This window comes from Sorex araneus, chromosome 5 (genome assembly GCF_027595985.1).
Source record: "Sorex araneus isolate mSorAra2 chromosome 5, mSorAra2.pri, whole genome shotgun sequence".
Classification (NCBI taxonomy): domain Eukaryota; kingdom Metazoa; phylum Chordata; class Mammalia; order Eulipotyphla; family Soricidae; genus Sorex; species Sorex araneus.
The window spans coordinates 149,254,486-149,270,020 of record NC_073306.1 but is presented as its reverse complement, the minus strand read 5'-3'; the positions used below and the strand labels follow the sequence as shown (position 1 = coordinate 149,270,020).

Genomic DNA, 15,535 nt, shown 5'->3' with positions numbered 1-15,535 from the left:
CTCTATAAAGGAACAGGCAGTGCCTCTAGTTTATAGGTGTGGAAACTCTGCTTGGAAGCCCAGTGAAGGTCTTTGCTTTGTTGTTGGTTTTGGGGCCATTCCCAGCAGTGCTCAGAGGTTGCTCCTGGTGGTGCTTGTGGAACCAGATGTGGTGGTGGAATGGGAGTCTGCTGTATGCTGTATGCAAAGCAAGAGCCCTAACCTTTGTGCTCTCCTTCCAGGCCCAGGTCTGTGCTTTCAAAGCCAATCTTAGCTACATGTGTAGGGTACCCTGTACCATTCCCACTTCTAATACTCATATTCCTTCCAGGATTTACACCTCTGAATTAAGTTTTGGTAGCCTATGTGTATTTTTAACCTAAGTGTCAATTGTACGTGAACATGAAAACCCATGTAATTAATAGTGAGGCACAGCAAGCTCGTGTTGTAATGGTAGGATTTATCTCACTGTATTTAAATACTAGAATTTGTCATTCATTGGTAGGAAAATCAGATCTCAAATCTTTTGGAGTCAAGGTTCTACATATGTAAGAATTACTGTGGAGGTCTGGGGCTTTCTCAGTGTTACCTGCTTGCCTTGCAAGCCTGAGGACCCCCGTTGACTCCAGAGCAGACCCCAGAGAGCACATTTGTGAGAACCACAACTCAGTAGCGACAACCAAGAGTGTGTGGGACCCCAGCAACCCAGAAGCAACGACGACAGCAAAAAGTGGAAGAGAAACGGAATTTAAGAAATGCATATTGTGGATCTCAAAGGATTTCTGTTTATGGGAAACAATGATGAGAAAGGAGAGCCACAAGACGCCCGTGTTCCCCAGGCTGCTGGAGGGACAGTGGCAAGCATTTGACCAAGCCTCTGGAAACCTCTGTATACTTGTCACACAATAAAGATGGAAGCACGTTAAAAAAAACCCCTAAAAACTCCCCTCCATGGGTGCTGGAACACTGTACGTAATCATGAACAGTTTTGTAAGGGTCTATCTCACAGTGATTCAAATAAAAAAAAATCTTCCCAAACCTAACGGGTTTTCCGTATATTTCCTTGCATATTTCCGTAAGATGAAGTTTGTCCCGGCCCCACACTTTGAGAACTACGCTGGATGGACTGTGGCGCGAGGAGAAAACCTAGCGTGGGAGAGGCCCGAGCCGGAGCCAGCGCTAGCGCCAGCGCTCCGGGCGGTGGCCGTGGAAACTCGCGCGCCCCGCCGCGCACCTGGCCCCAGGGCGCGACCTGGGTACGGTCCCCAGCTCCAGGTTCCCCAGCCGCGTCCCGGGCGCCGGGAAACGGGCCCCACCCACCGCCGCCTCCGCGTCCCAGTTTCTATGGCAACCGCGGCGCGCAGCTCGGGCGTCACTCGGACCGGGCGAAACCATCAGTTTCAGGGGGGACTCTCGGGTTGGGAGGCGGACAAGGCCGAGCGGAAAGACCCGATGAGAGATGCTTTACGGTGATTTCCCAGGCTATGTCACTTGTATTACTTCTCTTTACTCTCTCCCTGAAAACTTCCGCCGACCTGGCTGCGTGTCTCGGCCGCTGGAGTGGAGTGCTTCCCCCCGTCCCGGCCCCGAGTGTACCGGCCCGCCCGGGAGGCCGGCGAGTGGCGCTGATTGGCTCCCAGGAGGGGGAGCGCGCGTGACGTAGCACTCGGGGGCGGGGCGGAGCGCGGGGGCGGGGCGGGGAGGCGGGCAAGATGGCGCCCGGCGAGTGATTAGTCCCGGGTTCGGTCCAGCGGCCGCTGAGACACCGGGGCGGGGGGGTCCTGCCCCCATCAGCGCCCTTCCTCTTCTCCCCCGCCCCCGGAGACCCCCTCCTTCCTCTCTTCCTGCAGGCTCGGGGGGAGGTGGAGGACTGGGAGGAGGCGGGCCCGCTTCCCGGGACACCATGTCGGACTCGGAGGAGGAGAGCCAGGACCGGCAACTGAAAATCGTGGTGCTGGGGGACGGCACCTCCGGGAAGGTCAGTCCTCGAGCGGGCCCCGAGGAACCTCCAGACCTGCAGCACCCCGGCCTCCCCGCCCTCCTAGCAGCGCCCAGCCTGCACCCCGCGTCCCGGCGTCCCCCCCTGGCGGAGGGTCGCCGGGGCCTCGGGGCCGGCCTGGTGCAGGCGGGGCGCGGCGAGGCCGGGAGCTGCCCAGGCCCCTTCAGTGCAAAAGCAAAACAAAGCACAAAAGTCACTTCGCACCCCTGGCCGGGATCGCCGGCTCTTCCGCGGGACCCGGGCGGGCTGCGCGTCCCCGGGACTGTGTGCGGCGGGTCGCCGCGGCGTCGTGCTCTCTCGGACTCGGGCGCCGGCACCCCCTGTTGGGGCGCTCCCGGGACCACACCTGTCGGCGCCGCTTCCCGTCCTGCCGGTGTCAGAGGGGGTGACCCGAGAGGGGGCCGGGGCGCGCTCAGCCTGCGGGACCCGAGCCCGGAGCATCCCGACCCGTGTGTGTGTGTGTGTGTGTGTGTGTGTGTGTGTTTGTGTGTTGTGTGTGTTCCAAGCTTGCAGTATCCTGACCCGTGTGTGTGTGTGTGTGTGTGTGTTCCAAGCTTGCAGCATCCCGACCCGTGTGTGTGTGTGTGTGTGTGTGTGTGTGTGTGTGTGTCCAAGCTTGCAGCATCCCGACCCGTGTGTATGGGTGTGAGTGGCCCGAGCCTGGAGCATCCCGACCCGTGTGTGTGTGTGTGTGTGTGTGTGTGTGTGTGTGTGTGTGTGTGTGTGTGTTCGCAGCCTCTCACCTGTCGGCTCTAGCGTCCTCGGCCCCGGGACCCTGGGTGGCCCACCACCGGGCTGCGCGCCGAGGGGAGCCTTACCTTCGGGGTGTCGCCTTCTGGGGGGGCGATCGGTGGCATGATTGCGTGCAAGCTATGAGAGAACCCCTCCCCCCGCCCCCCATTCCTCATCCCCCACCCGGGCTGGATCCTAATCCTGGGTGCTGGCCCCCCTGCACCGGAAAGCTCCCTGGTACTAGCTTTTTTTGCAGAGGGTCCAGGTGATCTCCGAGGGGGCCTTGGGGGTGTGTTCTCCCCGCCCCCTTCCCCTCCCCAGTAAAGTGAAGAGTCTTGGCCCTGGATGTGTGTGTGTGTGTGTGTGTGTGTGTGTGTGTGTGTGTGTGAGAGAGAGAGAGAGAGAGAGAGAGAGAGAGAGAGAGAGAGAGAGAGAGAGAGAGAGAGAGAAGCCAAGGGACCACACTGGGTCTCAGCCGTGTGTGTGTGTGTGTGTGTATCAGCCCTGTGTGTGTGTGTGTGTGTGTGTGTGTGTGTGTGTGTGTCCTGAAGCCAAGGGACAAGCACTGTTTGGGGGCTGATATCCCTAAAGCGTATCTCCTTTTCCCCTCCCTTCTCCCTAGCTAGAGTCTGCAGAAACGCAGGAAACTCAGGTTATAGTTGCTCCCGGGCTCGGGCTCCCAGCTCCCCATCTCGGTGTTTGGAGTGTCATTTGGGCCCGGGTTCCAGAGGCTTCGACAGGTCTTGGAAGCTGCCCAGGGGGACCCGGCCCCGGAGATTGGCATTTTCAGGGTGTGGAAAGGCTATTCATATGCAAAACTCGCCAAGCTCCTGGCTTTCCTTTACCTTGGATCCTTAGATGCTGAGATACTGATTTTTATTGCAGAAGGAAGACGACTACAGTTGGGAGAGGAAAGGACCCTTGGGATTACTTTTTTAAAAAATATGTCAATATTGAACACTTAGAAACAGCTTTTGAAGAGCTAAACTTGTTAGTTATATCCGCGGTGTTCCTAACGCCTTATTCAGTAGATTTTACAGTTTTCCTTGTGAATGACTTGTAACTATTTCCTAGTTTTGCATTCGTCTAATAACTGATCCCTTCACCCCCATTTAAAATCATGACTGTATAAGAGACTCAGCAGATAAAAATTGCCCAGTATTCCTTAACAATTTTAAAGAACTTCTGTTAATTTTTTTCTCCCAATATTTATGTATTTTCATATATGAATTAGTTAAGATTTGTTTAGAATTTTGTGTCTGATGTTTTTATTTAAATTGCCATATTCTTTTTTCTTACTAATTGAGCCTGAGTAGGTATGGTTTTTCTTACAACATTTTCTCTAGAGTAGGACGAAGCAGTTTTTTTTTTTTTCCCTACAACCAGAGCATCTTTTTTCAGTTAGAAATTCCCCCCCCCAGAACATCAATTCTGTAGCCCTCTTTTATTTTTCATATATCAAACTTTTTTTCCCACCCATACCTTATTCTGTTCTGATAGGCAGCTATCAACAGTTCTAAAGTCCTTTTTTTCTTTTACGCATCCAGCCTTTCATTCTTGTATCCAGCTCCTGGCCATTTTCACTGGCATTAGGTTTTACTGTTGGGTTTTAACTCCAGGCATTTTATGCACATTAACAGATGGACCGAAGTACTGAGAAGGCTGCTGACCCCCTAATTGTTTCCCTAAGAGAAACTCAACTCCCACCGAATAATACATGCTTCTAGTTCTTTCCTGTTCTCATTCAAACATTTGATTTTGCTGCCTATTTAAGTTTTTTTTTTAGGCAAAAGTTTTTGGTGTCATGTTGTTATTATTAAAAGGTAGTATGCTTAGAAATTGTTACTGAGTGAGCAAATCAAAAAAACCAACCAATCAACCAACCAACCAAAAAAAAAAACCCAACCAAATAAAAATAACAAAACCAAGCGTTTCAGATACAGAAAATGATTGTTCATTGCATAATTGTCTATGAGGGGTATTTCAATAATGATTCCTGAGACATCACTGAATGTGAAAGATGACACAGAGTCTAGATAACTAAAGAGAAGACACAGTTCAGAACTCTGTTCAGTTTCTAGACTAGGACGCTGGAGATGGTTGAGGACCCATGGCAGTGCTCTTTTCTCAGTGACCTAAGAGCAGACCGTTCTCTATTCCATTTCAATATCCTGACTCTGATGTTTGCTTCAAAAGTGTGAGGGTGAAATTCTGTTTCTAAAAAAAAAATCTTCAAGGCTAATCTGAATAGCCATTAGCTTACAAATAAGAGAATCTTTGAGAATCTTCTATGAAGATGAAAGGTTATCTTAAATGATATTATGCTGTTGTTGAGTTTCTGAATTTAGAAGTATTTCAACCATCTTCCATTCATAAGCATTTTGCAACATCTGTAATAGCATAGGTACTGATTGTGATTTTTTTCTAGAATTTTCACGGAATTATGCTCTGTGACAAGACTCAAGACTAAATGAAAAAAAAAAAGCCTTTAAAAACGAATGCTTTTTAAAAATCTGATCTCTTTGTTTTCTTCTTATATTTTTGCTTTATTCTTAATCTTCTTCCGGGAAGCCAAATATTTTGGTGGAGTTTCTCATTATCTCACAGAAATCTTTCATATTATAATGCCCAGAAAATATTTGGCTAAGTAGCTTAGAAATTTATTATAAATATTGAGTATTTAAATACTAAAAGAATTCAAAGTCAGGCAGGCAAGTTGCCATTTATGTAAAAAAATATGATTCCTTAGTCAAAAGGAAATTTAGGGTTTTTTTTGTTCCAAGGAATTTAACAATTTTTGGCCAGGTTTTCTTTTGCACTACTGTACTTACATCTTAGTTATTATAGGCTATCTTTGAAATCTTAGCATAAGTTTTATTATTTTAGGAGTTGACATATATTTTTTACTTTTAAAATTAGCTATTAACTTGGAGAGAGGTCTTGAAGAGTATAAAACACCATTAAGTTGCCCTTCTTTCTTTTGAGGAAAGTATACAAATAGTTCATGATGTTCAAGAAGCTTTTTCACTGAGTTGTTGTGGTTGTTACAAAAAACATTAGTGATTATTTTGCTTTGGTAAGAAATGGTACTCGGGAAGAAATCCAGAGTTTTGTTCGTAATTTTGAGTTACTTAATAACTTGGATAAAGATTTTTTGGCTAGCTTTATATTAATTTTATTTAAACTTCTTCACTTAAGGTATTAGTGCATTCTCTAGGATCGTTTAAAACTTTCAATACAGAAGAAAATGAGACAAAATATTCTTTACTTATGTTGAAAGAGGAAAAACTCTATGAATAGAGTTTCTCTTGGTGCGTACTATTATCAGAAGGCACAAACTGCTTAGAATATTTAGATTAAAGTCTAGAGTTCTCTTGGATTTGTACTGCACTGATGCTTCTGGGTATATTAGATTCAGAACTTGAGTCTTGTTATTTTAGTTTTCTCTGTTGATAATCCTCTGATTCTAATTTCCAGCAAGGCGACAGTAGGGGGTCGAAAGGGATGTAATGATTAGTTACACTGTTAACTGCAATGAGTGAAGCTTACTTGGTTGACTGTTAAGTTCCTCCTGACCTGTAACTGATTAGAATGTTGCGTGCTGGATTAGTGAGAGTATAAATATTAAGATTACGTACTAAGGTTTAATAGTCTTCTTATGCTTACATTCCTAAGACAGACATACATTTGGATAATTCTGTGCCTCAATTCTTTTTAGACCTCCTTAGCTACATGCTTTGCTCAAGAAACTTTTGGAAAACAGTACAAGCAAACTATAGGATTGGATTTCTTTTTGAAAAGGATAACCTTGCCAGGTAAGAGATTAAGAAATCTTAAAATATTTTGCTTAAGAAACTTTTAGGAAATTATGGCAGGCGGATTATGGGATTGGATATTGTTTACGAAGGAGATGAAAAAAGTCTTTTGACACATAGAATAACTTACTTATTGTAAGTAATCTTATTGAAATTTCAAATGAAATGTGTAAAATAAATTTTGAGGCTGATTGGCTATGAAATTAAGTATTTGTAGTACGTAAGTAAATCTTAGGGTAACTTTCATCAGTGTCTATCACGAAGACATATTGTCTGTGGATAGGAGGAAAAAGTTCATATACTCTACTCCCACTCTCTCTGTCTCTGACCATTGACAGTTTTTTTGAGTGTAAACAATAGTTACTTATAAAATTTGAAAATATTTTCAGAAAATTCAATGCTATGCAACTTGTAGCAGATAATGTATTAACTAAATGTAAAGAGACTGGAAAGCATTATATTTTAAAATATTGCTTGGTTAAGCCTCTGCTTCAGTTTTTTGTTTGAGAAAAAGTTGGAACAGAGGTATAGTGTAGCTATGGAACTTCTGTGCTCTAATATGTGAATGCTGTTTTATGCAAGGCAGCATGAAATTGCTGGCATTTAATAGACCACTAAAATTTAGGGTCCCTAGGCACTCATAAAAATACAGTTTGAGCATTCAAGATGTTTCACTGCACCATGCAAAGAAACTATTTAGATGCCAGTTGCAGCACATTTTGTGGGAAACACAGGGAAATAATAACAAAAAAGAGTGGTTTCTGTTTTAAGTTAGTTTCTGAACAATTGGGGCTTTAAAATGCTCTGTCCATTCATTTGTGATGGTTAAATTCTATGTTTAAAGTATTTTTATTAAAGCAGTTTATCTTGATTGACTTTATACACTAGACCATCCCTCTCCTCTTGGAAGAAAACATATTTGAATAAAAACGGTTGCTAGGGTAGTGTTAGGTTCATATATTGGACTATGAATGATATAGTGGAACGGACTTTAATAAATTCCGATATTACTGAAATATGTTAATCTCTCAAACACCCCATTTATCACACAGCTCTCTATGAATGTTTTGGAGCAGCTAGTGAAAACTCTTGGTAATTGCCAATCTCGGTAGTAATGTACACTATTATATTTTGTGATGGACTGTATTCAGCTACCAATGAAAATTAATTAGAAGACATGGCACGAGAAAAGAATTCTGATTTTTCCATTACTAAGTCATTGTTCAGCAAGGAGTTTAATGAAGAACATGTGTGTATTTTCTTTCATTTTTAGTTAAATGCATTTGAAACCTAAAATTACAGTTAATTTTTATTATTCTCAGTCTTATAGATGTTATATAGTTAATGCTCCGGTCAGAATATTTAGAGTAGTCATTAGTGCATCACATAATCTACATCCTTATGCCTTGAGACAGTTCTTTCAAGTTGCCAGTGGAATACAGAGAATCTCAATATTATAACTAGTTACTGCCTTTTTACTCTGATGTTTAATTAGCAAAGGCGCCAGCTTTCTGTATCATCAATACTGTTTATTTTTTCTGAGTTTTTAGATAAAAAGTTTGCTAAGAGGAACAATCACCTACTCAAATATTAACATTTTAATACCAGCTTTGGACATTTCATATGTGTGATGATTTCTCATCTGGCGCACAATTCTGTCAAATTTAAAAATGTTTATTATTTTGTAAAAGCCATCAGGCATTTTCGAATTCCAGATTTACAATATGACATTTTAGAATTAGGAAGTACTTTGATAGAAATGATAGTAGTAAATGTATACTCTCAATAAATGTATATATCCTAATTTTCCTCATTAAGTTTTTATTTTGGTGGGCAGAATTCCAGAAAGAAAATTTTTTAAGGTAGTTGTTTTTTGTTGCATAATAGACTCAAAATGATGGTAGGAATTTCAGTAGGAAAAATTGTTCTAACATATTTTTATTTTGCATATGTAATAAGTATATTAAAGTGATGTGAATAAATTCTAGGACTCATAGTGTATTCTTTCTAACCTTTATTTCTAATTCATTGTGACAGATCCAGAGTGTTTAATATTTGCATCACTTGCTAAAACATTTTGGGTTGGTGGACAAATGTAGTATTTGTTAGCACTCGACTCAAGTCCTGTGTCCATTCAGATGTTAGAGATGGAATGAAAGCCTCCTGTCCGCCTGCTCATATTCTCCTCATGCAGGTTTTCAAGGTCATTACTTTGGAAATACCCATCCATTTTAGTGTATTTCATGATCCGGTATGCTGTATAGTCTGGATGCAACCACTGTGCAGATTTTACTGCTTAAAATAGTGTATCTGTTAGTCAGAGATTCTGCTGATAGAGCTTCTTAAGAGCCTTAGTCAAAATACTTTCAGGAAGCTTGTGGGTACAGTCCAGTAAACAGCGTTCTACTGTGAAAAGGATTTCTAAGTCTTCAGGACAAGCAGTGGGCAGACTTGTGTTTTTAGTTCCATCTCGACTCTGCAGCACTTTAAGTAAGGTTAACCGAGGCACCAAGTGTACTTTGACAGGGTCACTTTCCCATCCTCTGGAGCCTTTGATTCTTACCAAACGCGACCTATCTCTACTTTGTCACCTCGTTTATTTTTCTCCTAGATGCATGTCTTTAGAGAGGAGCAGCATTTTCTTGGATTTTGCATTTGGATTAAATTGTTGATAATTTTCTTATGTTCTCTATTAATTAGAAATTTATGTTAAGTGGATTCCTGATTAAAAGAATCTCGCAATATTGGTGATTTGAATATTCCTTTAGCTTTAGAGGTATATCATTTTGAAAATGTCTTCGGATACTGTATGCTTTACATATGCAAAGCCTAAGACGAATGTTAATTTAATTACATCTTTTTATAATTTTGATCCCCAAATAAGGACTCAACATTTATCTTCTTTTGATAGAATTCTTCCCTTTTTTTGGGTGATGCTGGGGAATTGAACCTTTGGGCCTCATACTTGGGAGGCATGTTCTTTACTATAACCCGCAGTACTTAGTTCATTTTTGAGGCTTATATTATTTTATTTTTGTCATTCTTTCTCAGTGGTGCCCGGGATTGCACCCAGGTCTCACAATAGCCAGGCACGCGTTCTGCTGTTGAGCCGCACCTCCAAGCCCTCTGATCTTATTTTTATGAGCTAATAGTGTGCAAAGGTGGAAGTTACAGATACACTTGTACATATGAAATAGCACTAAGGTTAAAATGCATTGCCGAAGCTGTGGTAGAGAGTTTTCCCCTTTGAATCGCTTCCTTTACTAGTGAGTTATCAGTATTGCAAGGCTGTTTTAATTTTTGAGTCACCAGATTATGTTTATTCACAAACAAGACTCCCAACAACTACTGTTTTTTGTAAAGGTATGGATTTTAAGAATACCCTTGCTTCTAAATTTAGAGACAGTTGGATGAACAAGTTAGAGTTCTGATTGTAGTTAGAGTTTGGAAACATGCAATGTGGATTGTGCTTCCAAAGAAGGCGCAAGTTTTTGTTCTTCTCCCAATTCACATTGATATCAGAACTTAAAGAAGAAGAAAGGAGTGAACTTCTTATCTTTTGGTATATGAAGTTAAATGATAGGGAATATCTTGGGAAAAAAGGGGATTATATATGTCTTTTTATTAAGTGTTGTTTAAAATCTTGTTCTAAAAAGTTAGTATTAGTCCAGTGAGATAGTTCGGTGTGTAGGGTGTGTGCCTTGCACACAGCCAATCCGGGTTTGATCCCTGGCATCTCATGTTCCTCTGTGCACTTTAATGAGTAATTTCGGAGTGCTGAGCCAGAAGTAGCCCCTGAGCATCGCTGGTGTGACCCAAAACAATAAAAAAAAATAAGTTAATATTGTTCAACCCTTTTTGACGTAAGCAAAGGACTGAAGAATTTTGCGAGTAAAATGAGAGAACTCGTATATTATCAGGAGTCCTTTAAATGATTTGATAAACTGCTAGTAACTAGGTAGCTCCTTTTCACCTGCTTACTTTTTAGTAATATTATACATTGATTTCTGCTTTGATTCTTGAGAAAAATTATAAACCCAATTTTTATGAAATTGCATTTATACAAATTGTTGGACAAATCTTAATCTGTAACATTTTGGTTTTTGTGTCAGAGCTTAAAGAGCATTTCGGTTATTCCTCCGTGAGCATTAAAACGTGTGTATGTGGGAATGATGATGAATGATAAACTTCAGTAGCTCTCATTAATGCTAATGGAAGTTCCTCATGTAAACCCTCTGCATTTTGGCAGATGCAAGAAGACCTACATCCAAATAATGGAAAGATTGTAACACAAACCTAACAAAATTTAGACTCAAGGGTGAAGCTTGGCTGATTGATCTGGCATCTATTTTCTTTTTTCTTTTTGCTTTTGAATGATGGGACCAGCATTTTTCAATTTTAGTGTTTAACATTGGTATAATTCACTTGTTCATAGTTTCTCTTTTGAGTTTTTGAAGTTTTTGAGCCGTTTAAGTTTTCTTGGTTTGCTAATAATGTAGAGCATGGGAACTCCTTTTAAAGTTGCTAATTAAAACCTTGTCTTCAGAAAAAAATTGCATAATTCTATTAGGAGAAATAGTTTGAAATTTAAAAATAAACAGCATAGACATAGTCTTTGATTTTTGTAGTTTAGTCATGCACTGATAGAGAATAACATAAGTTTTTGCATCAATCAAATCTTCTGTAAAATGGACAAATAATATTAAATGTTGCCTTTTTCATGGGAAAGATATTTAGTATATGGTCTTAAGAAAACAAGCATATATAATGAAATTTATTTTCATGGAAATGCTTTGAACAGGTATGAAGATATTATAACATTTAGTGATGTATTGCCTATACTATATCAGTTTTGAAGAGGGCTATCATGTGTATATTTTATAGATTAAGTTGAAATAGAATTTTTGATTATATAATGATATAATTATATATTATATATAGTATATTGTATAATTTTACAAATTATATAAATATAATTCATGTTCATCATTCTGTATAATTGCTATTATTTAAACTAAATCTTTTGAAATAAAGCTAGTATTTTATTTATTTATTTATTTATTTATTTATTTATTTATTTTTTTTCTTTTTTGGGTCACACCCGGCGATGCACAGGAATTACTCCTGGCTCTGCACTCAGGAATTACTCCTGGCAGTGCTCAGGGGACCATATGGGATGCTGGGATTCGAACCTGGGTTGGCCGCGTGCAAGGCAAACGCCCTACCCGCTTTGCTATTGCTTTAGCCCCAAAGCTAGTATTTTAATATAAATGTTTTTATTAAAAAATCGATATAAAAGTATTTTTATATAAAAGTCTCATTCTATAAATTTTAGAATCTGTAGATTTAGTATCTACACTGGGTAGGTTAGTATATAAAATTCATTTAAAAAGTATATTAGCCATATACAAATAAGAAAATTGTTCTTTTGCTTTTGAGGCTTAAGAAATTTATGAGTTAGAATTTGTTTTATTTTTTTTTACTTTGAAAGTGATTAAAAATGTTTTTTTGGTTAAGGGGTTAGGCCGTGCCTGGTGGTGCTTGGATGTTACTCCAGGCTCCGTGCTTGGGGGTTGTTTCTAGGGGTGCATGGGTTTATGCAGTTCCAGGAATCAAACTGGGAATCAAACCTGGGTCAGCCGCCTTCGAGGTACGTGGCTTATCTCCTGTGCATGCTCTCTGATTTCTTTGAAGCTCACTTAAATGTGGTTTCATGGAAATCCAGTAGTAGTATGAAGCTAAATTCCTGGCTACTCTAATTATGTGAAACTACAGTTGACTGTAGAATAAAAGGCAAATTAGGGTTGGAGTTTATCATTGTGACCTAATGTCTTGTGAAACTATTATTGTATTGTTATTTAGTATTTTTTGTGATCTTTATATTAATTTTTTATATTCTAGGAAACTTGAATGTTACCCTTCAAGTTTGGGATATAGGAGGGCAGACAATAGGAGGCAAGATGCTGGATAAATATATCTATGGAGCACAGGTATAAATGAATTCTGTGATTGTTATTCTGATACTAAAAAAGTTACTCCACGAACCCTTGCAGATTGATACATGGACACACACACACACACACACACACACACACACACTCTCTCTCTCTCTCTCTCTCTCTCTCTCTCTCTAACGTGATTTATTCTTATCTGTTTACTAAAATTTTTAATTCTGATTGTAGTTTAGGTAACATCACAATGTCGTTAATGCTTATAGTTCTGACTTAGAAAGTTGCCACACCGTAACTGCACCAAAGTCCTTGAGACTGTCTGTCATTGAATATTTGTCACTTTCAGTTCATCTTGAACTTCCCAGCAATTAATCTGTGATGAAGAGAAATTTTTATGGTTGTGCTTCTTCAGTTTTACTCTTCTCAAGTTATATTTATGAAGATTTCGGCTCGAAACCTCTCTAACTGCTGTTTGATTCTCCTAACTTCCATGTGCTACATCTATCACTAGATATTACTGCCAGCTGTTGAAGAAATTCAGTGATAAATGATATTTTTATGTTTTGCTGGTTTGGTTACAGTGACTACTTTGGGACAAGTCAACTACTTTCAGAACAGACAGATTGGAGGGGAAATTTTAATTTGATTTTGAGTTGTAAGGACATAAAGCTTGTGTATTTTTTTTGTGCTATGAATTAATTTACTAAATACTTGTGTTCTTTAGGGTAGATAGATCTATCAGTATACATCACAAACTAAACATGGCTATATGTGTGAAGCACATCCAATATTTTAAAATTACAATTTTTTTAGATGAGAATCTACGTGGAGTAAGAAATAGCACTTGAGTATATAGAACAAAGACCTTTGGCCACATGATCTGATACAAAAATAAATTAAAAAAAATTAGAAGTATCAAAAATGCCGGACAGTAATCTGCTTTCAAACAGTAAATTTTGGCATACTGATTTTGCTTGTATTTCCTTTGACTTTTCTTTTTTCTTTTTAATTTTTTTAAAAAAATTTTTGAGTCATACCCGGCAATGCACAGGGGTTACTCCTGGTTCACGCACTCAGGAATTATTCCTGGCCGTGCTCGGGGGACCATATGGGATGCTGGGAATCAAACCCGGGTCGGCTGTGTGCAAGGCAAACGCCCTACCCGCTGTGCTATCTCTCCAGCCCCCTTCCTTTGACTTTTCATGTCAGTTTTTAGAAGACTGACGTTATTAGTGGTACAGCTTCACATCTCTCTGCGAGTATGAACGTCACTCTGCCTGCCAGCCACATTCTAGTCCCTTTCACTTATTAATAGGATTTTTCGTATTCTCATGAGGCAAAAGTTGGAGGGAGGGTCGTCATATTCTTTTATTTATTTATTTTTGCTTTTCGGGTCAGACCTGGAGATGCTCAGGGTTACTCCTAGCTCTGTCTTCGGTGCATTTCTGGTGGACTTGGAGAACCGTGTGTGGTGCCGGGATCTAACCCGGGTCGGCTGCAGACACGGCACGTGCCTTGCCTGCTGTACTGTCACTCGGCCCCTCGCTTGGTATTTATGCAGGTTCATTTTTCTCTTAGGATATTTCTGGGCTCGGGAGACAGTGCAGGATTTAAGGCACATGCCTTGTATGTGCTTACCCTGGTTCTCTTCCTGGTATCCCCTGCACCTGGTGTGTGGTCTTGGAGGCTCCTAGCACTGCCTGAGCACTGCTTGGGGGATGAGGCAGCAAACCCTTGGGGGAGGCGGGGAAGGAATAGACCTGGTTGGCTGAGGACCCCCTGTGAGTTGCCCCCAGAGCTTCTGAGCGCCTCTTGGTAGGTTCTCCAAAAGGCCGTTCTCCTAGTTTTGAGCCTGGCTCAGAGAGAGAGAGAGAGAGAGAGAGAGAGAGAGAGAGAGAGAGAGAGAGAGAGAGAGGAGAGAGGAGAGAGAGAGAGAGAGAGAGAGAGAGAGAGAGAGAGAGAGAGAGAGAGAGAGAGAGAGAGAGAGAGAGAGAGAGAGAGAGAGAGAGAGAGAGAGAGAGAGAGAGAGAGAGAGAGAAACAGACTGGCTTTAGTTAGATGTTAAGCAGAAGAAAACTTGGTTGATGAGATTTGTGGGAAGCCAAATCCTGGTCTCTCTGTCCCTGATGGATAAAAAAAATTTGGAAAGAGCAGTCATTGCCTGCTCTGTGTCATGAAGTGATATCTCCAAGGACACATTTTGGCTTTTCTTGAAAATGAAAAATTTTATTAGTTCAACGTATATCTGTGTGAAATAGAATAGCTTTGGATGGCTTGTCAGTATATCCAGAGTTAGTGGAGAATCGAATGATTTTATGCATCTTCTGGTAAATGAGCACATAGTGGCACATGTTTTTTTTTTTTTTTGTTATTGTTGTTGTTCTGTTTTTGGGCCGCACCTGGTGGTGTTCAGACCTTACTCCTGACTCTGTGCTCAGGAGTCTTTCCTGCTAGGGACTCGGGGACCTTTTGGGGTGTTGGTGAGCAGACCCGGGTCGGTCAGAGGCAAGGCAAGCCCCTTAGTCCCTGTATTATCTCTCCAGCCTGTGCTCACAGATTTCATGACTCTCATTTTACCTCCTGAACATTGATTGAGTTGTTAACAAGTTAAAAATTCATTAGCATAAAATTAAGGTGAACGAGTCCAGAGTCAGCTATTTTAAGTATCTATCCAGTGTCGTTTGGCACTAGGGCCCGAGAGCCCCGGGGCCGTCCGGGTGCTGGGAAGGACGTGGGCCACCCTGCAGTGCTTGGCACTGCCCTGGGGGCCGCTCAGGAGACCCTGTTTGCGGGTGAGGGTTGAATCTGGGTCAGTAGCCAGTGAATAACCCTGTGCTAGCCCTCTGGCCAGCTGCGGAACACTGTTTTTAAATTTTTTCTAACCACAATAGCTTTTATTTATTTATTTATTTTTAATTGAACCACCATAGTTACAAAGATTTCATGTTTGAGATTTAACCATACAATGATAGAACACCCATCCCTTCACCGGTGCAAACCTTCCACCACCAAGGTCCTCGTGTCTTCATTATCTTCCCTTCCCCCCAGCCCATCCCAGT

General features: G+C 41.2%; 1 protein-coding gene across 3 annotated transcripts in view; it reads left to right on the top strand.

Annotated features, from left to right (window-relative positions):
- Positions 1 to 1,664: 1,664 nt before the first annotated feature.
- RAB28 (RAB28, member RAS oncogene family) overlaps positions 1,665 to 15,535 on the top strand; it is a 78,780-nt gene continuing 64,909 nt past the window's right edge. For all 3 annotated transcript variants that reach the window (XM_004619117.2, XM_004619118.2, XM_055140127.1), the window contains exons 1-3: positions 1,665 to 1,957; positions 6,429 to 6,525; positions 12,427 to 12,515. In XM_004619117.2, the coding sequence (XP_004619174.1) occupies positions 1,883 to 1,957; positions 6,429 to 6,525; positions 12,427 to 12,515 (261 nt within the window). In that variant the 5' untranslated portion in view covers positions 1,665 to 1,882. The remainder of the gene's footprint in view (positions 1,958 to 6,428; positions 6,526 to 12,426; positions 12,516 to 15,535) is intronic.